The sequence below is a fragment of the Halichoerus grypus genome, chromosome 15, assembly GCF_964656455.1.
Source record: "Halichoerus grypus chromosome 15, mHalGry1.hap1.1, whole genome shotgun sequence".
In the NCBI taxonomy this organism is placed as follows: Eukaryota; Metazoa; Chordata; class Mammalia; order Carnivora; family Phocidae; genus Halichoerus; species Halichoerus grypus.
This window is the reverse complement of record NC_135726.1, coordinates 26,517,289-26,542,726: the sequence shown is the minus strand read 5'-3', so window position 1 is coordinate 26,542,726 and position 25,438 is coordinate 26,517,289. Positions and strand designations below refer to the sequence as shown.

The following is a 25,438-nucleotide window of genomic DNA, read 5'->3' as shown; positions in this document are numbered from 1 at the left end:
ATGGCAAGGGAAACTGGTTTTTCGTTTCTGCTCAGGCTACAGAGTTTCCACTTAACACATTCGTAGAAAAAAGACCGAATCAGTTGAAGGTTAACAGTAAGTCTCGGCAACACGGGTGGTTTTTACCTGCGGACGACAAAGATTGCCCGTCCAGACCCAGAGCTGCCAGCTTACCTCACTGCTGCTTGGCTAGTTTTCGAGTCGCGTGGCACGGAAATAGCAACTACACGGAGTCCTTCAGCCACTCTCCCAGGAAGTCAGGATGGCCGAGCGGTCTAAGGCGCTGCGTTCAGGTCGCAGTCTCCCCTGGAGGCGTGGGTTCGAATCCCACTTCTGACAACCCTCACCTTTTGCCCTTTTCCTCCCGCAAACTTGGAGGAGACCGTGTACGTTTGACTATCCTAAAAAGGGATCTGCGGTACAGATTGGGGCTTTCTTTTTATAGTCCAAAGTCAAATTAATGTCATTAGGAAGAAAATGCCTGTTAAGAAGGAAATACTTATACTGTAAAGAGATTAAATGGAGATCTGGGGGGGAGGGGGGATGGGTTAGCCTGGCGATGGGTATAAAGGAGGGCACGTATTGCATGGAGCACTGGGGGTTATACGCAAACAATGAATCATGGAACACTACATCAAAAACTAATGATGTAATGTATGGTGACTAACATAACATAATTAAAAAAAAGAGAAAGATTAAATGGAAGCTATCCGAACGTGTAAAGTATCACCTAGTTGATCTACAGCTGTTGGTGAAAAACAAAAGGTGGCAAATGGAAGCTATCCGAACGTGTAAAGTATCACCTAGTTGATCTACAGCTGTTGGTGAAAAACAAAAGGTGGCTTGTCAGGAGTGGGATTCGAACCCACGCCTCCAGGGGAGACTGCGACCTGAACGCAGCGCCTTAGACCGCTCGGCCATCCTGACTGCTCGTTTGCTGCTTTGCAAGCAAACCTCTTCGGAATAGCTCTAGTGTGCGCATGCGTAGCGAACAGCACGCGGGGTGGGGGAGGGAGCGGGCGGGAGGGAGGGAGGGGGGCGGGGGGAGGGAAAGGGAGGGGGTGGGGGACGGGGGGGAGTGGGGGGCGGGGGGAGGGAGTGGGGCGGGCTTTGTTTCGCGCCGGGTGTTGGGAAGAACTAGAAAGGCGCGCTGGCTCGAAGGGGCGGGGCGAAATGGGACGAGGAAGGGCGGAGCGAGGCGCCGAGGTGGCGGCAGAGGGCGCGCGCAGCGTGCTGGAGACTGGAGAGCTCTCACTTTGACCCGCAGGCATTCGTGGCTCGGCCGAGCACTCCTGCATGCGTGCATTCATTCACGATTCAAGTCGGCGTTGAGACTTGGCGTATCTGCCAGCACCCTGGCATTTCTGCACACACTTCCTGTGCATTTCCTGCACGAAGCAGTCAAGCTCGCCTTCCCGCACTGGCGTAGAGATCTCCGTTTGCTGGCGCCCGTACCAGGTGAAATGCGGCTATCGCAAGGTCTGATCGCACGCGTCTCGCGTTCTCCTTCCGAACATTTGTCGAAACTGCAACTTCACATTTATATGTGTGTTACAGCCATTTATTCAGATTCGGGGTTCCACCGCGTGCTGCAGCGGCACAGCGGGATACGCGCTCTGTTCCTGACCGTGTCCCTAGAGCCCAAACCGGGTTTGACACACAGTAGGCGCGCAGGGAATGTGTGTGGATTAATCCTTCCCTCGCCTCCCCCTTTCCTGCATTCTGTCCTGTGGTGATTCACGTTTCCTCCCCAGCCACCGCCCCTCACCCCCGCGCGCCGCCTCGGTGGGAAGCAGATCCGCACCTCCGCAGCACCTTCCGCCCCCTCCCTCCCTAACCCCAGACTTACTCACGCTCCCGGCTCCGACCAGGGACCAGAAGACTTACGGGCCACGAGGGCGCCTTTCTCCAGGGGATTTCCGGGAGGGAAAAGGGCACTTCCACCCTCCCAGGATGTCATACGCCCCAGTTCGCAGGCTCCCCCGAGGCCCTGAAGACGCAGCTCCTAAAGAAGGGCAGGCAAGAAGGGGGGGGTGAGGGACAGGAGACAGAGGTTCTGGCGAGGCTGGGCCCCTGACTGGCTGTGCAACGTGGGTCTGAAAGGTGACTGAGCGTGACTTCTGTGAGCCGACCCTCCACCCTCGAGTCCAGGCGACAGACTCAGAGACTGTGAATAGTGGAGTCACATTTGCCCCTCAGTGCCCTCCGACTCACCCAAGATGGTATCACAGAGCAGCCTCAGCCAGAGAACATTCCCTACCAACCCAGGCTCAGGTCCTGATTATTTAACGGGTGATGAACCTCCCCATCCCCTTTCCTTCCCACAAGTGCCCCCTCCTCACTGGCTGTCAGAATTTATTTCTTTGGGTTCAGCAAGAACCTCTTTTGTATCTTTTCCTGAAATACAAATTGTCCTGGACACTGGAAGGGGCATCCACAAACATTTAGGGAGCACTCGCTATGTGCCAGATGCTTCTCGATGCTGTCACAAAACAGAATTTCTGCCCTCAAGATACGTTCAAGCATGGGGTGAAGGGGGAGAGAGAAGAAATAGGTGAATGGCAAAATGGCAAAGAAGGTCAGGTGTTGATAAGTGCAGGACAGAGGATGTGTCAGGAAACCTGTAAGGTAACCAGGTATCCTGTAAGGTAACCAGCAATCCTGTCTGGGGCACCAGTTTTGGCCATCTGATTTGATAGGGCTTTTCATTACTTCTACATACAAATGAATCTCGTCCATAGAGATGCAAGTGAGTTTTGTTGGGGTGAATTGCAATTAATGATTGTCTCCTGGATACTGACCATTTTTCCCATCTACTTATAAATTCATTTCATCATTCCTGATTGCCAATATACATGTGTCTTTAAAGATTTATTTATTAGAGAGGGAGTGAGGAGAAGGGGCAGAGGGAGAGGGAGATAATCCCAAGCAGACGCCCCTCCAGCTCAGAGCCCTAGGCAGGGCTCGATCCCAGGATCCTAAGATCATGACCTGAGCTGAAATCAAGAGTTGGAGGCTCAACCGACTGAGCCACCCAGGCACCCCATACATGTATCTTTGAATTCTCCCTAGAACCAGTTGTAACATCTTACTGGTTTCCTCAGAATTAATGAATTCCATGAAATCTTTGACTTGTGTTCATTTTATATTTCTATGAGAATCATGATTTTACCTTTAAAAAAATCTCCTTTAACCATGATCAGAAATGACTAGGAGCTCTCATAGGAAGGGTGGTAAGGGAGGGCCTCCCTGAGGAGGTGACACTGAGTTCGACAGGGAGAAACAAGCAAAATCAAAGCTGGTGGCATTCTACGTGGAAGGCATAGCCAATGCAAATATCCTGAGGCAGGGAGGAGTGTGATCTGTTGGAGGGGCAGCAAGCCAGTGGGGCAGGGGTATGGATGGAGGAGGCTGAAGTCCGTATCACACAGGGCTGGGATGCCAGGGAGGGGAATTTGGATTTTCTTCTGTGTGTGGTGGTGTCACTGGAGTGCTTTAAGCAGGGGAATGATCCTAACTGGATCCTTTGAAAATGATTCCTTTGGCTGCTGTGTGAATGGTGGATGTGAGAAGCCAAGAGAAAAATCAGAGCCCAGGGAGAAGGCCATGAGAGATGAGGTGGCTAGACCAGGGAAGTGAAGACTGCAAAAGGTGGCTGAATTCAAGATTCAAGATGTGTTTCGGTGGTAAAAAGAACTAGCCTTGCTGGCTGGCTGATGTGCATGTTGGGGTGCAGATGTGGAGAGACGGGACACAGAGATGGGACACAAAGTCACTAAGGCCATAGAGCGGCCAGATTACTAGGTACTCACAACTTCTCTTTAAGGCAAGTCATCAGATAGGGGCTGCTAGCTCCCCACTCCTGCCCCATTGCAGGAAGCTAAGGCTCAGACAGTCTGAATGACTTGCCAGGGTCCTCTGGAACCTCCAGAAGCCTCTGGAACCCCCCTCCCTCATGCCTTATACTACCAACCTTTCTGAATGCGTATCATTTTAGAGATGAGAAAACGGGCAGGCAATTGCTGGAGCCCAAGCCAGCCCCTTTCTGTCTGCTGCCCTCCCGGCCTGGCTGGGAGAAAGCGCTCGCTGGTTGGGTGGTCAGTGCTGGGGCCCCACTCAGCCTTATCTTCTGAGTTTGGGTGGATGGTCAGCTGTCCTCCCTCCACACTTTTCAGGTTCCAGACTCCTGGCCTGGAGGAAGGCTTTTAGGATCCCATTCCTAAAAGCAGGTAGCTCAGGCCTCCAAAGTGGGAAATGGGACCAAAAATGGGAAAGGAGAGATCCTGTTTATCTCATTTTCCCCCTTATCAGCAGCCTAGACATCAACAGTGGACCATAGAGGGACAGGCCTCACCCAGTCCCCACTGTGGGCCTTTGTCCAGCTTGAAAGAGGAAAGTCCCCTGAGCTCAGCCTGGGAAGTCCACCAGCACTTGGGGATGCCCCAGCCAGGCTCCTCTCGTGCTCGGCCCCGATTAGTCTGGATGGAGTCAGCGGCCAATTGGCAAGCTGGTGCTCAGCCAGCCGAGGGGCCCGAAAGGGGGATCCTAGCATTCCTGTGACCTTGGAACACATCACCACCTCTGCCTGGGGAAAGAGTGGCAGGAAGCTGAGTTTTATGAGTGCCTTTTTTTACACCCATTCACTTGATGTTCGTTAACGGTACCACAACATAGGTTTTCACTGCACCTATTTCACAGAGAAGGAAAATGAGGCTCAGAGAGGCCAAGTAACTTACCCAGATTCGCCCAGCTGATAAGTAGAGCCTGATTTTTCTGGCTCAATACCCCTTCTTGAGTACTACTGGGGGCCTAGAACTGTGATAGGTGCTTTCTTTACATTGTCTTCTTTAACAACAACAACAGCAAAACCCAATGAAGGTTGCCAAATGGCCAGCGAGACTTTGTGATGTTATCTTTACTCCTGTTTTTATTCTTGGAGGAGACTTAAAAGAAAGGGTAGGCTTTTCCCAGCAAGCCAGGCCAAGCAGCATGACCAAGTGTTTGTGTTCAGGCTCTGGTTTCCTTGGCAAAGCTGGGGGTTACAGAAATCATCAGGCGCCAGCAACAAAGCCCTGCCAAGGCCCTGGTTTGGGCATCCCGGCCTCCTGAGTGGGGAGCCCAGGGGTGAAGTGGATGAAGCAGGCGTGGATCTCTGATGGGACGGGATGGGAACGTCTCAGTCCACCCAGGTCCAGCCTTGGCATAGTCAGAGGTAGATGGCCCAGTTTCCCGATTTTGAGTGGATCATGTGGACAGTGGTGACCAGAAGGGACCAAAGGCCAGGAGCTCACTTCCAAGTTCTCTGGACCACTTATCATGCCCCCGAAGCCTCGGGTCACCCTAGAAAGAGAACCCCAGGAATGGAGCGGACCCTGTAGCTCACCACTCTGATAAGCAAGGGGCACAGAGCCTATTTTAACTTGAGGCAGCTTGGCTAAGTGTGTTAGCCTGTGGATTCTGGAACCACTCTGCCATTTGCTAGCTCTGTGACCATAGGTGAGTTACTTAGCTTCTCTGTTCCTCAGTTCCTCAGTTCCCCTACCTGTAAAATGGATTTAGGAATAGTATCTGCCTCAAAAGGTTGTTGTAAAGATGAAAGAGTTAATGCATGCCGAGCTGGTAGAGTGCCTGCAGAGAATTATGTGTTAGCCTAGAAAAAATAAAGCCCTGTGCTGCTTCTGGCCCCTGGTGGATATTGTGGGGCAAGTCTTCAGCTGCCAAACTGACTTTTCAGAGAGTGTTGTAGGGCCATCCCCACGACCACAGCAGACCCCGACCAACTGCCGCATTAGAGCTAGCCTTGCTCACCTCTCTAACCTCGCCTCCCACCTCCAGCCCCCTACCCCCATCTTGCTGTTTCTTCAGTGCACAAAGCATGTTCCCTCCTGGGGCCCTGGCACTGGTATTCCCTCTGTGGAGCCATTTCCCGCCCCCCACCCCCCAGCTTATGCAGGACTGCTTCCTTTTATCACTCCTGCTCCGTGTCAGCTTCCATGTCTTGGCCGCAGCACGCTGGCGAAGGTGGCCCCTCGCCTTACCTCCCGTTTGCTCTCTATCTGGCCTCCTTCTTGCAGATTCGAAGCCTCTGGGCTCATTGGCTGGCTTCTTTGCTGATCATGCTTCTCTCCTGCTAGGCTCTGTGCTCTGTAAAGGCCGGAGCCTTGGCCATTTTGTTCACCAGTTACTCCCAGCAGGTAGCTCAGCACCTGTGACACAGCAGGAGCTTGATGAAGAAGTACTGCATGAGTGGATGAATAGACGGACGGATGGACGGATGGACGAGTAAATTCCCTGGGCTCTTCAAGCTCAATGGTGGAGCTCAGGAAGCCTCCCCAGGTGAGGCCCCCATGACCCCTTGCGTTCCCCTCTTCATCTCTGACCCGCATGTCCAGCCCGTTGCATGGACACATCAGCTCCTCGTGCCCATCTGGTGCTCAGGCACCTCCAGGTCCCCTCACTGGCCCCATCTGCTCTGCCTCTTCCAGCTAAAAGGCTTTTGTATTCTGCTTTGGGTCCCTCCAGCCCAGGGCTTTCTCTCAGGCAGCTGAGTGCTTAGAGCAAGGGGGGAGGGGAGATGCAGTGACTGAGGTTTAGACCCCTGACTAGTCTCCTGGCACACTCCCTACGCCCACATCCATGTACTGGAGTAAGCTACTGCCCTATTAGCTGGTTAGCAGGGCTGCCCCGGGTGCCCCCCCACCACTTTGACCCCTCCTTACTCCTGACTCCCCTCAGTCCACCAACCCAACAGCCTGCTGTTGTCTGTTCTTGTTGGCAGGTGCCATACTTGTCATTAAATATTTTGAACATATCCACAGGACTAGATTATGGCTTTCCTGTTCTACCTGGCACTCCACTGGGAGCCCTCTTTGGATTCAATCCAACCCCGACTCTGGCTGCCTCCCCTTCCCATCACTTGTCCCTCCTCCTCTCCACTCCAGTCTTCTGGTACCAACCTGGATCTAGCTGTGCCTGAAGCCATCCGCGCCTGGTCTTTTCAGTTTCAGGAGCCAATGCCCCTTTTCACTTAAGACAATCTAATGAAAACTTACGCCACATGTAATCCAAAGATGAATACAGCCTAGATCTCTTCTGGCCAACATGGAAATCACAAGGTGGCTTTGAGCATTTGAAATGTGGCTGCAGTGAATTGAGATGGATCATAAATGAAATATACAAACTGGATTTCAAACAAAGTAGGACAATAGGCGGAAACTATTTGATTATTAATTTATAATATTGATGATATGTCAAAGAGATCATATTTTGGCTATGTTGCGTTAAATAAAAAATGTTATTAGAATTGATTTCGGGTGCCTGGGTGGCTCAGTTGGTTAAGCGACTGCCTTCGGCTCAGGTCATGATCCTGCAGTCCCAGGATCGAGTCCCGCGTCGGGCTCCCTGCTCAGCAGGGAGTCTGCTTCTCCCTCTGACCCTCCCCCCTCTCATGCTCTCTCTCTCTATCTCATTCTCTCTCTCAAATAAATAAATAAAATCTTAAAAAAAAAAAAGAATTGATTTCAACTGTTTCTATTTACTTTTTCAGTGTTGCTCCTAGGAAAATTTAATTATGTATGTGACTTGTGTTATCTTTCTATTGGACAGTGCTGGACTCCTGGCTAATCAGCAAAACATCGGGAAGCAAGAGATCAGAGCCTATCAAATGAAACTAGGCAGCACCCCGGGAAAAACTCCAATGATGCCAAAGAAGGCAAAGAAGGACAGGTCTGGTCTGCAGGGATTGAGAGGAAGGGCATCCCAGGTAAGGGGCACCGTGTGAGCAAAGGCCTTGGAGTGGGACTCAAACAAGATGGGTCTGAGGAGAACCGAAGGTGGCATAGAGACTCGAGGGTTAAGATGGGCCACTGATTCCTCCAGGGAAGCTGGGGCGGTGGGTCTTGGGGAGGGTGCAATACAAAGAAACAAATATTCCACTTGCCCACCATACATTTTCTGTGTGCATCATGAGGACCCAGGGCTGGTGCATTTCCCCAGCTGTGCAGAGTCGGTTGGCCCCTGAAATGCTGGAACCCAGGATTTTAGGCTATGTCCCATGACCAAGCCCATCAAAATGGGGCTTCCAGGGCAGGAAAGAGGAGCCCCGATTCTGGGCAGGGACAGGAACCAGCAGCTACAGGCCTTTCCCACCAGTGTGGAGCCAGTCAGAGCTTCCACATTTCCTCCAGAAATTCTTTCATCTTCAAATAGCTGTGGGTTTTCCTCTGAACTTTTGTTATGCCTACCAATTTCTGTTTTATCTGGGAAACAGAAACACTGTTTTTTTCTGTTTCCTGCAGTGCCTTTTTATGCCCACTGGGATCCAGATTCTAGAAGAAATACTCATGTCCTAGGGACCTCAAGAGAGGATAAGGATATGCCAGCAGGGGCCTGGGCAGGTGACAGGTAGACTCTTGGAGTCCCAGGAGTCATCACTGAGTCATACAAAATCAGGGTGCCCTGTGCCCCAGCCAGAATCTCCCTGGGGGAGCTGTGCTCCGCAAATTCACTGCTTTTGCAATGCAAAAGAAAAAAAGCCATGAAAATGACTTTTCACTGTAAAAAAAAAAAAGCATTACTGACACCTCTCGTGTTCTCCAAAGGTTTCAGCAGATATATAGGGCGAGTGTCTTGGTTTACCAAGCTCCCCGTAACAATGAGGCAGGGTCTGATGCAGTAGTTTTCTAGGTCACACGGTCTGAAAAAGATTCAGCTTTGTTGCCTTCACTTGGCCCTCAGCTCTCCACTGGACACCCCCTCCCCAGGGAAGCTGAGCCCAGCCGGGCAGGTCCCCCGTCTGCGCTAGAAGTGCACCAGAACCCCAGCATGGTGTGTGGTTACATGCAAGTGTGTGTGTGTGCCTGAACCTCAGGCCACATGTGCCCCCACCAGACCCCACACTCCCTGTGGGCAGGGCCTGCCTGGGCTCTTCATCCCCCACTGATCCCCAACCTGGCGCCTTGTAATGTATATATATTTATTTATTTATTTATTTTAAAGATTTTATTTATTTATTTGAGAGCGAGATAGTGAGAGAGAGCCTGAGCAGGGAGGAGAGGGGGAAGCAGGCTCCCCGCTGAGCAAGGAGCCCGATGTGGGACTCTGATTCCAGGACTCTGGGATTATGACCCGAGCCGAAGGCAGACGCTTAACCAACTGAGCCACCCAGGTGCCCCTGGAAATATTAATTGAGCAAATGAATGGATAAATCCTACATTCAGAGTCTTTCCTGCCAGATATTTACCACACCTCCACAAAGGACCTCAGTCCCTGTGTTCTAAGCCCCAAGATGACATTTTAGAGGAAGCGATTCTTTCCTAACATCTGGCGGTGGGAGAGAAAAGTTTCCTTTCTCTACCTAGTCCCCCAATTGAGTGCCCACTCCGCACCAGTCCTAGGGGCCCCAAATAGGTGTGGGGGCAGGAGTGTGTGTTTCCATGAAGTCTCTCCCATGTCCCTGCTATGTTAAGGAGCTACGTTTATAGGGAACCTCAAATTAGACCGAATGTGCAGGTTTCTATCCTCTGAGAACTATTGGGGGCAACTGAGGCAAGGGATTCAGAAACATTCTGTGAAGCCAGCAGCTGGGAGAAGGCAAAGGTCACCGGGGTTGGGCTTCTACCTCTGGGCTCGGATTTATATCTTTCAGCCCTTCAAGATATCTGTGCCCATAAACCTCAGGAGGCAGGAGCCATGAGCCGTGCGGTTCTTCACCAAAACTCCATGAGGCACCAGGGTGAGAACAGAAGCCATAGAATCTTGGCCAGAAGGGGAAGGGCATGGGGGTACGGGTGCCCAGCTCGGGCTGCGGGCAGGTGGCGTCCACTGACACGAGAGCAGGCTTAGGAAACAGGTGGAATTCGATTGGGCAGAAGAAGGCAGGATTTCTGCAGACAGCTTGACAAGACGGGGATGTGGCCACTCTAGGGTGGGCTCTGATGATGGGGGTGGGCCAGCATCTGTGTCTATGGGTGCGTAGAAGTGTATGTCTCTGGGAGTGAGAGCGTGTGTGTGAGTGTGTTTATGCACATCGCACACGTGTGATTAAGCGTGTGTGAGTGTGCGTGCTGGTTTAGAGATGGATGTGTGTCCATGGGGGTGAGGGCGCCCTGCTGGGCCAGTGCGGGTATGGGGGGCATTTTTGTGTGTCTGGCTTAGGGGCTGTGTGTGTGTTGTATGTGGGTGTGAGGATTTGCCTGTCTGTGTGGGACAAGGGATGGGGCAAAGAAGCACTCTAAACTTGGAATGGAGCCATTCAGGGCTTACACCTCTGATAGATTCGTGGGAATTTGTAGACTTGAGGGCAGGAGAGTCAAGTTCAAATCCCAACTTTGCCACTTTTCAGCTGTGTGGCCTCGACAGTTTCTTCTTTTTAAATTTCGATTTCCTCATCTATAGGATGTGATCATTACCCTTACTGCCTCCCGGGGCAAGAAACCGGGTACCTCAGTTCACTCTGGGGAGAGAGGATGAGAAAGGAGTTCCCATTCTCTGTGCTCTTGGAATTTCTAACCATGAGCGTGTATTCCTTTTATCATAAAAAAGATGTTGGAAAAAGGCCTTTGTGCTCTGGAAACCCTCCCCACCTTTCTCAATCTGACTGGGGAGATGCTTGTGGTTCTGAGGAGAGATGACCAAGGTGGCCACAGCCAGGGCATGAAGTTTTTTGCCAGGGGACAGGCCCTGAGGGTGGGCAGGCTCTGGGTGGCCTCCGTTTCCCCAGGAACCAGCTGGGGATGTCACTGTCTAAGTTATGGAAGACAGGGACGCTGCTTCCAGGGAGGCCCTCTGGCTTGCATCCCAAGGAGAATTGAGCCCCAGTCACCCGCTGGAACAGGTCCTACAGAGACACAGGGCTTAAATGAAATGGAAACTGTTACATGCTTATTGTCTTTTTCTTCCTTTCATTATTGTTTTTGTTTTAGTCCCCCCCACCCCCACACCAATGAATCACAAAAAGCTATTATCAGAGATTCCGATGGGCAGGGAGGGAGCTTTCACTTTCCTTTTTGTGCCTTTCTTAATGAGGATTGAATTTTCCAACCATATATGTTTTTCTTTCTGTCTCTGACTCCTCTTCCTGCAAACATCAGGAAGTCTCTGGCCAGAGATCCCTGCCCTTTGAGGGTTTTCTTCTTTGAATCCCAGTGTGTTAAAAGGAAATTAAAACCTTAGTCACTGTTATAGCATTTTAAAAATACCAAAATGCTAGGGGAGCCTGGGTGGCCCAGTTGTTGGGCGTCTGCCTTCGGCTCAGGTCATGATCCCAGGGTCCTGGGATCGAGCCCCACATCGAGCCCCACATTGGGCTCCCTGCTCCGCGGGAAGCCTGCTTCTCCCTCTCCCTCTCCCACTCCCCGTGCTTGTGTTCCCTCTCTCACTGTCTCTCTCTGAAATAAATGGATAAAATCTTTAAAAAAAAAAAACAACAAAAACCAAAATGCTGAATTTCAATACTTTACAAATTTTTTACATTATATATATTTTTAAAATTTTAGCAGGCACTACACTTACATAATGTAAGAATTTGAAAAACTCCCAACATCCTTTCCTGATTAAAAAGAAAAAAACAAAAACAACTCAACAAACTAAGAATAGAAGGGAACTTCCTCAACTTGATAAAGGGCATCTATGAAAAACCCACAGTGAACACCATACTTAATGGCGAAAGATTGGGTGCATTCCCCCTCTGATCAGGAACGAGACAAGAATTTCTGCTCTGCTCTCCTTTATTCAACATTTAATTGGAGGTGATAGCCAGGAAATTAAGCAACAAAGAGAAATAAAAGGCATCCAGATTGGAAAGGAAAAAGTACATTATCCCTACTTGTAGATGATATGATTTTATACACAGAAAATTTTCAGGGAACTAAACAAACAAACAAACAAAAAACCCAAACAAACAAACAACCCTTACTAGAAACCCTACTAGAAGCAAAAGTAGTACTGTAAGATGGTGGTGTAGAAGGTCAGTTTATAACAATCAACTATATTTCTATATACCACTCATGAACAATCCAATAATAAAATGAGGAAAACAATTCCATTCAGAATAGTATCAAAAAGAATAAGATACTTTGGAATAAATTTAATAAACGCAGTGTAAGAAGATTTGCACAGTGACAATTATAAGTCGTTGCCAAGAGAAATTAAAGAGATCTAAATAAATAGACATTCCATGTCTCTGGATTGGAAGACTCATTTTCTTTTTTTTCTCCCTTCTTTTTTTTGTGGGGGGAGGGGCAGAGGGAGAGAGAGAATCTTAAGCAGCAGCCTCCACGCCCAGCATGGAGCCCGACTCGGGGCTCCATCTCACAACCCTGAGACCATTACCTGAGCCAAAAGCAAGAGTCAGAAGCTTACCCTCCTGAGCTACCCAAGTGCCCCTGGGAGACTCATTTTCTTTTCTTTTTTTAATTTATTTGACAGAGAGAGATAGCCAGAGAGGGAACACAAGCAGGGGGAGCAGGAGAGGGAGAAGCAGGCTTCCCGCTGAGCAGGGAGCCCGATGGGGGCTCGATCCCAGGACCCTGGGATCATGACCTGAGCCGAAGGCAGACGCTTAACGACTGAGCCACCCAGGCACTCATTTTCAATAGGGAGACTCATTTTCAATAGGGAGTTTCTTTTCTACTTGACTTATAATCTAACTCAATCCTTATCAAAATTATTTTTTTTTTTGCAGAAATTGAATAGCTGTTTCTAAAATGTATATTAAAAGGCAAAGGGCATAAATTAGTGAAAAGAATCTTGAAAAAAAATACAGTTAGAGAGCCTAACTTCCTAATTTCAAAACTTACTATAAATCAACAGTAATAAAGAAGAGTGTGGGACTGAGTAAGAACAGACACATAGATCAGTGGAACAGAAGTGAGAGCCTGGAAATAAACATGTACATTTATGGTCAATTGATTTTCAACAAAGGAGTAATTCAGTGGAAAAAAAATAGTCTTTTCAACAAATGTGTTGGGACAACTGGATACACACATGCAAAAGAATGATGGTGGACCAGCCACTAATTTTAACCCCAAATGGATCAGAGGCCAAAATGTAGAGTTAAAACTGTAGATCTTTTAGGAGAAAATCTCTGTGACCTTGGGTTAGGTAAAGGTTTCTTAGATATGACAGCAAAAGAACAATCCATAAAATTAAAAAATTAAAAAATTAGATTTCATCAAAATTTAAAACCTTATGAGTCACCATCAAGAAAATCTAATCACTAGAAGTAAATATTCATAAATTATGCATGTGTTTAAAGACATATAGAACGCTTTGTAGAACACTTACTGCTCAGAAAGAAGACAAATAATCCAATTCAAAAATAGGCAAAATAGGGGTGCCTGGCTGGCTCAGTTGGTGGAGTATGCAGCTCTTCATTTTGGAGTTGTGGGTTTAAGCCCCATGCTGAGTGTAGAGATTACTTAAAAGTAAACTCTTTTAAAAAATAGGCAAAATTGGGGCACCTGGGATCGAGCCCTGCATCGGGCTCCCTGCTTAGCGGGAAGCATGCTTCTCCCTCTCCCACTCCCCCTGCTTGTGTTCCCTCTCTCGCTGTGTCTCTCTCTGTCAAATAAATAAATAAAATCTTTTTAAAAAATTAAAAAAAAAAATAGGCAAAATAACTGAATAGATTTTCCCCTAAGAAGCTATATGAACATCAGTAAGCATATGATAAGATGTTCAACATCTTTAGTCGTTAGCGAAATGTAAACCACGATGAAATACCAATTCATACCACAAGAATTACTACAATAAAAAAAGACAGATAATAACAAATGTGAACAAGGATGAACCCTCATAAAGTGATGGTGGAAATGCAAAATGGTACCTCCTATTTGGAAAAGTTTGGCAAGTTTCTTAAGAAGTCAAACATAAATTTTCTATATAACCCTAGGAATATTTACCAAAGAGAAATAAAAACATGGGTCTACACAAAGACTTAAATATAAACGTTTAGAGCAGCATTATTCATGATAGCCAAAAAGTGGAAACAACCCAAATGTCCATGGATGGATGAATGAATAAACAAAATGTAGTATACACATACAACGGAATGCTGTAATTCAGCTACAAAAAGGCATGAAGTACTGATGCATGCTAAAACATGGATGAACCTCAAAAACACTATGCTAAGTGAAAGTAGGCAAAAACAAAGGGCCACATAATGGATGATTCCATGTCTATGAGTTTTCCAAAAAGGACAAAGCTGTAGAGACAGTAATTAGTTTAGTAGTTGTCTGGGGTTGGGGAAAGAGAAAGGGAAGTGATGGCAAACGAGCATGAGGGCTCTTTCAAGGCGTAAGGGAATGTTCTAAAATGTCATTGTGGTCATGGTTGCACAACTCTACATTTACTAAAAATCATTGCATTGTACACTTAAAAAAACAAAACAACAACAATAAAAGAATATACAATTTATTTATCCATTCTACTGCTGATAAACATTTGGGTAGTTTCTAGTTTGGAGCAATTATAAATTCTGCTAATGTGGACGTTCTTGGTATATGTCACTTGGTAGACATATGTACACATTTCCCAGAGGTGTATATCTAACAGTAGAATTCTGGATCACAGGGTATGCGTACATTCACCTTTAGTAAATACTGCCAAGGAATTTTCCCGAGTTTTCTCCAACTTACCTCTCCATCAGCAGTGTGTGAAGTTTCTCGTTGCTCTACATCCTTGCTGACACTAGGATTGTCTGTCATTTTCTTGTCAGTCATTTTGATGGGTGTGTAGTGGGTACCTCATTCTGGTTTTAATCTACATATCCCTGATGACTAATAAAATTGAACATCATTTCAAATTTTCTTTGTTTTTTTGGCCATTTGGAAATCCTCCTTGGGAAATTCTGGTTCAAGCATTACTGCCCCTTTTTTCCCCTTAAGTAGTCTGTCATTTTCTTATTGATTTTCATAGGAGTTCTTTATATATTCTAGATAAGAGCTTTTTTATCCCACTGTTTGACTTTTCACTTTTTTAACAGTGTTTTCTGGTGAACACAAATTTTAGTTTTAGTGTAGTCTAACTAATCAGGTTTTTTCCCTTTATGGTTAGTACTTTTTTTTTTTTAAGATTTTATTTATTGGGGCACCTATGTGGCTCAGTTTGTGAAGCGATTGCCTTCAGCTCAGGTCATGATCCTGGAGTCCCAGGATCGAGTCCCGCATCAGGCTCCCTGCTCAGTGGGGAGTCTGCTTCTCCCTCTGACCCTCCCCCTCTCATGCTTTTTCTCTCATTCTCTCTCTCAAATAAATAAAATTTAAGATTTTATTTATTTATTTGAGATAGAGCAAGAGTGAGAGAGAGAGAGAGAGAGAGAGCACAAGCAGGGGGAGCAGCAGAGGGGGAGGGAGAAGCAGACTCCCCGCTGAGCAGGGAGCCCCATGTGGGGCTCGATCCCAGGACCCTGGCATCTTGACCTGAGCTGAAGGCAGATGCCTAACCGACTGAGCCACTCAGGTGCCCCTATGGTTAGTGCTTTTTAATATCCCCAATTAAGAGATTGTGTCCTACTTCAAGACCATGGAGATATTTCCTGTTTTCTTCTAAAATATTTATTGTTTTTCTTCTCATATTTAGATCAACAATCAATCTGAAATTCATTTTATGTATGGTTTGAGGCAGGGGATCAATATTTTTTTTTCCATTTGGATAATTGATTGACACTTTTTTTTTTTAAGCACAACAGTTTTATAGTAAGCCTTGAATCTGATGGGTAAGTCCTCCAGCTTAGGTTTCTTCCTCAAATTGTTTTGGTAATTTTAGATCTTCTGCCTCTCCATATAAATTTTAGAGTCTTCATGTAATAAAAATCATCTTGTGATTTTTGACTGGAATTACATTAAATCTATAGACTAATGTGAAGAAGTCAGAAGTAGACTTCTTTACAATTTTGAATCTTCCAGTCCATGTTCATGGTATATTCCTCTATTCATTTAGCTTTCCTTTAATTTTATTTTCAAAAACATTCAGCAGGGGGTGACTGGGTGGGTCAGTCTGTTGGGCATTTGACTCTTGATTTCGGATTGGGTCATGATCTCAGGATAGTGAGATTGAGCCCTGCGTTGGGTTCCACTCTGAGCGAGGAGACTGCTAGAAATTCTCTCTCTCCCTCTGCTCCCCGAATCAATTAATCAATCTTAAAAAATAAAAAACATTTGGCGGTTTTCAGCATTGAGGTCTTGTATAACTTTGATTAGATTTATTTCTAGGTTTTTAATTATCTATGGTATTGTATAACATTTTAAAATATCAGTTACAATTTTTTAGTTTTCATTTTTAAATTCAAATATCTATTTTTTAAAAAGATTATTTATTTATTTATTTGAGAGAGAAAGAGCATGAGTGGGGAGGTGGACAGAGGGAGAGGGATAAGCAGACTCCCCACTGAACAGGGATCTGGACTCAGGGCTCCAACCCATGCAGAGGCTTAACTGACCGAGCCACCTAGGTGCCCTTCAAGTATCTATTTGTATGTTACTTGTTTATAGAAATATAATTAACTGTTGAATATTGACCTTGGATGCAGCAACCATGCTAAATTCACTTATTGATTTCAGTAGCTCATCTGTAGATATTTTTGGGAAGTCCTCTGTACCCAGTCATGTCATATGAATACTGAGAACTTTATTTTTTCCTTTGTAATTCTTATGTCTTTTATTTCTTTTTCTTAACTTACTGCACTGGCTACCACCTCTATTACAATGTTAAAGAGAAGTGGTGTGAGTAGTCCAAATTGCTTCTCTAATATACTACCCTATTTATAGGAAAAGAGGAGACTGTGGCCAATATATGCACATACATGCTTAGAAACTTAATCTTTCTGGAGAGATACACTAAAAACTGGGAACCTATTACTAAGGCTTCAGCTGGTGGGACTAAGGTTTAAATGTAGAGCCAATGGTAGCCACCCCAGATCTGCCAGGGGCCAATGTAATGGGCTGGTTGGAGAACTCAGTCCTACAGGCATGCTCTGGAGTGGAAGGATAACCTATCCCATCAGACTTTGAGACCCATAGAGCAGAATCACAGCCACGTTGGATGCAGGAAAAGGGGCTTTCACCATTGTTTTTTAGAGAACAGACTCTTCATTCTATGTTTCCTGGGCATTTCATGGTCTCGCTTTGCTATTGCTTCCTCTTGGGACTTTCATCCAGCATCTCAAAAACTCTCAAATCTGTAAATCACCATAAAAATGGTTGTTGAAGAGACTGGCAAGAGCAGTTACTTCTGGGAAGGGTAACTGAGGGGCAGGGGACAGGGAGAGAGGTTTGTTTCTCAGTTATACCACACACACGTGTTTCAGACTGAATGTGTCCCGCCAAAATTCATTATGCTGAAATCTAATCTCTAGTGTGAGGTTGGAGGTGGGGCCCCTGGGAAGTAATTAAGTCCTGAGGGAACAGCCTTCATGAATGGGATTAATGCCCTTATAAGAAGAAGCCACAGAGCTGGTGTACTCCCTCTTTCCACCATGTGAAGATAGAACGAGAAGTTGGTAGGGGCGCCTGGGTGGCTCAGTTGGTTAGACGGCTGCCTTCGGCTCAGGTCATGATCCTGGAGTCCCTGGATCGAGTCCCGCATCGGGCTCCCTGCTCGGTGGGGAGTCTGCTTCTCCCTCTGACCCTCCCCCCTCTCATGTGCTCTCTCTCTCATTCTCTCTCTCTCAAATAAAAAAAAAAAAAAAAAAAAAAAAAAAGAACGAGAAGTTGGTAGTCTACAACCCAGAAGAGGGCCCTCACCAGAGGGTGACCCTGCTGGCAGCCACTCTGGAAAATAGTATGGAGGTTCCTCAAAAAGTTGAAAATAGAGCTACCCTATGACCCAGCAATTGCACTACTGGGTATTTACCCCAAAGATACAAATGTAGTGATCCGAAGGGGCACGTGCACCCCAATGTTTATAGCAGCAATGTCCACAATAGCCAAACTATGGAAGGAGCCTAGATGTTCATCAACAGATGAATGGATAAAGATGTGGTATATATATATATACAATGGACTATTATGCAGCCATCAGAAAAATGAAATCTTGCCATTTGCAATGATGTGGATGGAATTAGAGGGTATTACACTAAGTAAAATAAGTCAATTAGAGAAAGACAAGTATCATATGATCTCACTGATATGTGGAATTTGAGAAACAAGGCAGAGGATCATAGGGGAAGGGAGGGAAAAATGAAACAAGATGAAACCAGAGAGGGAGACAAACCATAAGAGACTCTTAATCTCAGGAAACAAACTGAGGGTTGCTGGAGTGGAGGGGGGTGGGAGGGATGGGGCGGCTGGGTGATGGACATTGGGGAGGGTATGTGCTACGGTGAGCGCTGTGTATTGTGTAAGACTGATGAGTCACAGACCTGTACCTCTGAAACAAATAATACATTATATGTTAATTTAAAAAAAGAAAAAAAGAAGGTGACCCTGCTGGCACCCACCTTCTCAGACTTCCAGCCTCCAGAGCTGTGAGAAATGCATTTCTATTGTTGATAAGCCACCCAGTTCATGGTATTTTATTACAGCAGCCCTCACTGACTAACATGTCAAAAATAAATGTAGTATTTATTTATTTTACAATAAGTAAATCAATTAGATTTTAAATCATCAGTCTGTTGAAAAGAGAATTGTAGGGAAAGCACCCCTCTTGAAGGGTGTGTTGGGGTGTTAGCCTCTCTCCCCAAACCCCACTGTGCTTCTGACGTGAAGAGAGTGGCACGGAAGCTTCCTCCTGAGAGGAAGCCGTGAGTAGGGCCCATGTGCCGTGAGGGATGTGAGGAGGTGGGAGCCATGGCTAATCTAGGGAGACTGCAGCAGCCGCAGAGAAAGATCCAGACCCAGGGAGAAGCTAAGTCACCAAGATGGCAGAGCACCTGGCGCAGGAAGCAGGAGGTCCCGTTCCTGAGGGCAGGAGACCCGCCCCCCAGCGGGATCCTTAGAGACAGTCTCATCCATCTCCTTAAGTACCGTTTCCTGTGTGTCCTTATGACATGTCCTCATCCCAGAAGTCATGAGCACATCCTGTTCCTCAAAGCCGCTGGCTCAGATGGGGTTCTTCCACTGACACTTGAGTCAGCTGGGGAAGGCGGCGACGTCTTCTGGCTCCGTAGCCCCAGGCTGGTCAAGGTGGGCTGGCGACTGGAGACCCCCTGCCTTCCTCAGACCAGGGGAGGGGACTGAGCTGTTCAAGGGAGCCCCAGTGCCTCTCTGCCCTTGCCCACTCTTCCCCATCCCAGCGGTTTGTGGGAAGTCCATATCCCTGCCTGGGAGGTACAGGCAAATTCTTTCTGTATTAACAGATGGCCATAAATCTGTGACCTCCTTCTCCACTTGATTTGTCCTGCAAGAGTCTTCTGGAGCCCTTAGGCCAGAGGGCCACTGCTTGGGGTAAGGTGGGGCTGTCTCTCTGCTCCATCCATTCCTATATTCCCACCTTCCGTAGAGAATCTCCTCTGTCTTGTCCTAACCCCTGAGGTGGGATCCCAATCCTGCAGCTGGGATTTTCCAGAAGCTCCACTAGCCCTATTCCCAGAATCTCCCCCTCTCCATGCCACCCTTCAGGGCTCTCGAACACTGGGCAAGAGTGGGGGAAGGTTTCATGGAGCCCCAAAAGAGCAAGATAGAGACAGGCTCAGATGAAAGAGCACTGGACTCCACGGACATTCTGCCTGTGAATAGTAGCAGGTGATAACTCTGCCCAGCTCTCTGTTATGTGGATTGACTCAATTAATCGTCACAAAAGTCATTTGAGGTGGGGACTCTTGTTTTCCCTGTTTTGCAGAGAAGGAAACAGGCACCAAGGGGTTAGGTTGCTTGCCAAGGTCCACAGCTGTAAGTGATAGAGCCAGGATTCAAACCTAAGTAGTTTGATTCCAAAATGTGGGCTCTCGACTCGTGTATTTTGCTGCCCCTCGCAGTCCTCGGGACCTCTGAGTTTTCGGTCATGGTTTTCTCTTCTACTGGAATGCCCTTCCGCCCTTCCCTACCTCCCAAAATGCACCCTTCCAGACCTATCCGAATGCTTCCCCTCGTATGCTCCCCCACGCCCACCAGGCGGAGTTCCACGGCATCCTCCTCTAGGCTGCCAGGCTGCCACTCCTTTCCACCTTGGTGTGGACACGCCATGCTGGCTTTGCCCAGTCATGACGTCGCTCCACAGCGAGCCATGAACATCCCCAAGCACACAGCTGTAGACAGATCCAAGAGCTGTTCAGTGTTCCAGATGAGGCTCACCTCAGCCTCTGCCTTTCTGGCTCCTGTGGGATTTTGGATAAATCTGGGGGCCTTTGGATAAATCACTCCTCTTCTCTCACCTCAGAATCATCTCCGTGGTTCCCAGGAGTGAACTTTTGCTCTAATTGTTCCTCAGCTGCTGAAAGCCCCATCTCTCCCTGCCAGGGAAATCACCTGGGGACTTTCCCTCCACAGGCCATTCTCTGGGAGAGAGATAGGAGCTGCTGGTTGGGCCAATCCTGACGTTCTGGGATTTCAAGCCGGACTTGGAATGTCCTGGAGGAACGTCTGAGTCACCTTCCTGTCTAAGGAAGGAGTTTGGCTGCTCTCCCTGGGGTGATGAAGGGCCAGGAAATATCCTGAGTCCGCTGTCCAAATTCTACTCTTCTTGCCCAGGCCTGAGGGGGAGGGTCATCTAGTAACAGTACCCCGTTGATAATAGTAATTGTTATGTAGTAGGGGCACCTGGGTGGCTCAACTGGTTGGGCATCTGACTCTTGGTTTCGGCTCAGGTCGTGATCTCAGGGTTGTGAGACTGAGCCCTGGGTCACGCTCCTCGCTCGGGAGAGTTTCTCTCCCTCTGCCCCTCCCCCTGCTCGTGCACTGTCGCTAAGATAAATTAAAAAAATAGGGCACCCGGGTGGCTCAGTCGTTAAGCGTCTGCCTTTGGCTCAGGTCATGATCCCGGGGTCCTAGGATCGAGCCCCGCATTGGGCTCCCTGCTCCGCGGGAAGCCTGCTTCTCCCTCTCCCACTCCCCCTGCTTGTGTTCCCTCTCTTGCTGTGTCTCTCTCTGTCAAATAAATAAATAAAATCTTTAAAAAAATAATAATAATTGTTATGAGGTATTATATACTACTCCCCGTACTGTGCGTTCCCAAGCCAGGGAAGCAGGGCAGCAGGGTGGTTAGGACAATAGGTTGGGGTCAGGCCAGAGCTCCAGCTCCAGGGCTGCCATTCCTTCACCTCTCCAAGCCTCAGTTTCCCCATCTGTAAGTGGGACAAGAGTGCCTTTCCTCCTGGGTCTCTGTGAAGAACACACTAGTAAGCCACACAATGCCTGGCCTGTAGTTACTGCTCAAAACCTGGCCTCGACCATTGCATAGATGAGATCTGTGGGTAACTTGGATGCAAACAGTAGGTTTTCTATTTTCTTTAAGGATTTGATTTAGAGAGAGTGAGAGCGCTAGCAGGGTGGAGGGGCAGAGGGAGAGAGAGAGAGAGCATCTCAAGCAGACTTTGTGCTGAGCATGGAGCCCCAGGAGGGGCTTGATCTCATGATCCTGAGATCATGACCCAAGCAGAAATCAAGAATCAGATGCCCAACCGATTGAGCCACCTAGGCACCCCAAACAGGAGGTATTCTAGTCACCTCCATGTCCCCAACATCCAGCACATGATAAATATCCAAAAGGCCTAAGAAAATGTTCCACTTTTGGCTCTGCCCCAGTGGCTGTATGTCTTTGGGCAATTTGCTTTCTCTCTCTGGGCTCGCCCTCTTTGTCTGGAGGTGGATGTGAATTTTTCTAAGCTTACACTTTAATATCAAGGCCCAAGGGAGTGGTAGGTCACCTTAGGGATTCTGCAGTTGGCAGAGCTGGCCTGGTATGACTTCTGTCCCTAATGCTAACTAGCTATGTGACATAAGAGAAGTTCTTTGACCTCTTGAAAACTCCGTTTCTTTATCTACCAAGTGTGCCCAGATTCTTCCTTCCTCTCAATATTGTTCTGAGACTCCAGCACATGAGGAATCCTTGGCATAGACCCAGAACATTCTAAGTGCTCAGTTAAAGATTATTTAAGAGAGGGAAAGCGGGGGCAGAGGGAGGGTGGTTGTAAATCATGTGTGTGGGAACTCTGAAGAGGGAGCAACAAACTCCAGCTGGTGAGGCTTAGAGAGGAGCTCCTTGGAGAAGATTGGCCTGAAGGCCCAGAGAGGGAAAGCGACCTGCTCAAAGCCACACAGCTGTTGCAGCAGAGCTGAAAGGGGCTCCACAGGTTTGGCCCCAGTTTGGGCTGGAAGGCAGCAATCTGTGACAGGGGCACATACTGGCTCTCACATGACCCCTAGGGAAGGGGGATACTGTTTTCCAGTTTGTACTGGGAAGGTCTGATGTCCTCTCCTCCTTCTGAGAAGTCAAAGGCTCCCAAAACAAACAAATAAAGCTTGGTTTGGGTTTTTTTTGTTGTCGTTGTTTTGTTTAGTTTTAAGATTTTATTTATTTGGACAGAGAGAGACAGAGCGAGAGAGGGAACACAAGCAGGGGGAGTGGGAGAGGGAGAAGCAGGCTTCCCGCCGAGCAGGGAGCCCGATGCGGGGCTCGATCCCAGGACTCTGGGATCATGACCTGAGCTGAAGGCAGACGCTTAACGACTGAGCCACCCAGGCGCCCCAAGCTTGGTCTATTTTATTTCATTCAATGAATGATTTGTTCTACATAATATGCCTCAGCAGGGACAGTTTTTCCCTGCCGATTTCACCCTCCTGCTTGATGAGTGAGCTTCAGAATGGGAGGCAAGACTGGGTTCTACAGGTCTCTGAGCCTCAGTTTCCCCTTCTGTAAAATGACCCAATTCTACAGGTATTCATGTACTCTTGCAAACCGTGTACTCTTGGGGCGCCTGGCTGGCTCAGTCAGCAGAGCATGTGACTCTTAATCTTGGAGTTGTGAGTTCGAGCCCCACGTTGGGTGTAGAAATTACTCAGAGAGGGAGACAAACCATAAGAGACTCTTAACTCTAGGACACAAACTGAGGGTTGCTGGAGGGGAGGTGGGGTGTGGGGGATGGGGTAACCGGGTGACAGGCATTAAGGAGGGCACTTGATGTAATGAGCACTGGGTGTTATATGCAACTGATGAATCACTGACCTCTACCTCTGAAACTAATCATATATTATATGTTAATCAATTGAATTTAAATAAAAAAATATGACACACACACAAAGTAAAATCTTTGAAAACAAAAACAAAACAACCATGTACTTTTGCAAGCCACTGAGATATACTGTAAAATGGGGGGGATGAAAGGAACAGAGCAGGGTGCAGAGAAGACTGCAGCATTAGGAGGGGAGGGAGGAATGAGCTATATATACATCTGCTTGCAGAAGCAGAAAATACTCCGCAGGGCTGCGTGAGGAACTGGTAAGAGGTTGCTTCTGGGGAAGGAAACCAGTCAGGGATGGAGAATTGTTCACTGTTTCTTCTATTGTACCTTTTTTTTTTTCTTTTTTAAAGTAGGCTCCAAGCATGGAGCCCAATATGGGGCCTGAACCCAGGACCCCAAGATCAAGACCTGAGCTGAGATCAAGAGTCAGATGCTTAACCAACTGAGCCACCCAGGCAGGCCCCCCTATTCTTTTGTACCTTTTAAAATAAAATTGTCCACTTGGGCTGTGTCATTCCCCAGCCCTCTGCATTCCATTTCTGGCTAGTCTGTGGGTCTACTGCTTTTCCCAACCGGTACTGAGACCTCAGACTAGCTGTGATAGTTGCCTTCATGACTGCCTCCTCTCAGCATGACACTGAGATCACGGTTGTTTTTGACAATGCCTCAGGGCCTGGAATTTTCTGCACCTGCTCCAGAATGAAGGCACCGCTTTCCCATCACTTTGGTAGGCCGTCTACACCACGGAGCTGAGGGGAGGAGAAATATGGCCGCGCCTCAGGCTGAACACTATAGACTCCCGCTCTCCCTGCTCAGGTTCAGGAGATTCTCTCGAGTAAACGTTTCTCAATTTCTTGAGTGTTGTATTAGTTTTCTGTTGCTTCTATAACACCATATCACAAACTTAGGGCTGAAAATAATAAAAATCAATCGTCTTACAGTTCTAGGGGTCAGAAATCCAAAATGGGTCTCACTGCGCTAAAATCGAGGTGTCCAGAGGGCAGCTTTCCTTCGGGAGGCTCTAGAGGAGAATGCTTTCTTGCCTTTTCCAGCTTCTAGAGGGTGCCTGCATTCCTTGGCTTGAGGCTCCCTTCCATCTTCAAAGCCAGCCATGGCCAGTCAAGTCTTTCTCACCCCGCCTCCCTCTTGCACAGTTAAGGGACCCCGATGGTCATACCGGCCCCACCCAGATCACCCAGAATAATGTCTTTATTGTCTGGCCATCTGATTATCAAGCTTAATCCCACCTGCAACCTTAATCTCACATAAACTTGCTTGGAACGCCTTCTTCCCAGGTTCCAGAGACTAGGACATGGGCATCTCTGGGAGGCCATGAATCTGCCTACTATATATGATTTTGATCAATTTCCAGTTTTAGAAAGGTTCTTTTTGACTATCTTGCACAGTTTTATCATTGTTCTTTGGTGGGTGTCGTTGGTCATTCCAGAAATCCCAGCCGTGTATGATAAATTCTGACAATGAAATACGGTGTAGGAATAAGGACAAATGAACTGAAGGTAAAAGCAGCCACGTGGCTGAATCTCACAAACACCATGTTGATGAAAGAAGCCACCTACGGAAGAATGCATTCTGCATGGTGCAAATAGACAAAACACTGGTCTCAGTATTAGGTGCTTGGGAGGGTGGCTTCCCTTGGGAGGCTAGTGGTTGGAAGAGGTCGTGAGGGTGCTTCTGGGTGCTGATAATCTTCTATTTTTTACTTTTCGTTTTGAAGTAATTTCAAATTTATAGCAATCTTGCAAAAACAGTATGACGAACTCCTGTATTCCCATCACCCTGAGTCATTGTTAACATTTTGCTACATTTCTTTTTTAAATCATTCTGTCTTTTTGGGTAATGGGTCTGGGCCTATGTGGCAGATACTGCATCCCGGGATAACGGGTCCGGGCCTATGTGGCAGATACAGCATCCCGGGATAACGGGTCCGGGCCTCTGTGGCAGATACAGCATCCCGGGATAACGGGTCCGGGCCTATGTGGCAGATACTGCATCCCGGGATAACGGGTCCGGGCCTATGTGGCAGATACTGCATCCCGGGATAACGGGTCCGGGCCTATGTGGCAGATACTGCATCCCGGGATAACGGGTCCGGGCCTATGTGGCAGATACAGCATCCCGGGATAACAGGTCCGGGCCTATGTGGCAGATACTGCATCCCGGGATAACGGGTCCAGGCCTATGTGGCAGATACTGTACCCTGGGAGCAGCCACTTCCTGGAGCTCAGAATAGAAGATGCAAGGAGAGCATCCCTTTCCTTTGTGGGTGGTCCTGGAGGATCCTTTCTCAAGAGAAATTAATCTCAG

General features: G+C 47.6%; 1 protein-coding gene and 2 non-coding genes across 4 annotated transcripts in view; 2 read left to right on the top strand and 1 right to left on the bottom strand.

Moving 5' to 3' along the window:
- Nucleotides 1-256: 256 nt before the first annotated feature.
- TRNAL-CAG (transfer RNA leucine (anticodon CAG)) lies at nucleotides 257-339 on the top strand. The gene has a single exon. It is a non-coding gene; the product is annotated as a tRNA-Leu (tRNA).
- A 505-nt stretch (nucleotides 340-844) lies between these two features.
- On the bottom strand, nucleotides 845-927 carry TRNAL-CAG (transfer RNA leucine (anticodon CAG)). The gene has a single exon. It is a non-coding gene; the product is annotated as a tRNA-Leu (tRNA).
- Nucleotides 928-1,171: 244 nt separating this feature from the next.
- The window catches only part of CCL22 (C-C motif chemokine ligand 22), a 43,828-nt gene continuing 19,561 nt past the window's right edge, over nucleotides 1,172-25,438 (top strand). The window contains exons 1-3 of one of the 2 annotated variants that reach the window (XM_078063761.1): nucleotides 1,172-1,458; nucleotides 7,606-7,762; nucleotides 9,647-9,733. In XM_078063761.1, the coding sequence (XP_077919887.1) occupies nucleotides 9,691-9,733 (43 nt within the window). In that variant the 5' untranslated portion in view covers nucleotides 1,172-1,458; nucleotides 7,606-7,762; nucleotides 9,647-9,690. The remainder of the gene's footprint in view (nucleotides 1,459-7,605; nucleotides 7,763-9,646; nucleotides 9,734-25,438) is intronic. The other variant, XM_078063760.1, reaches the window with a different exon arrangement.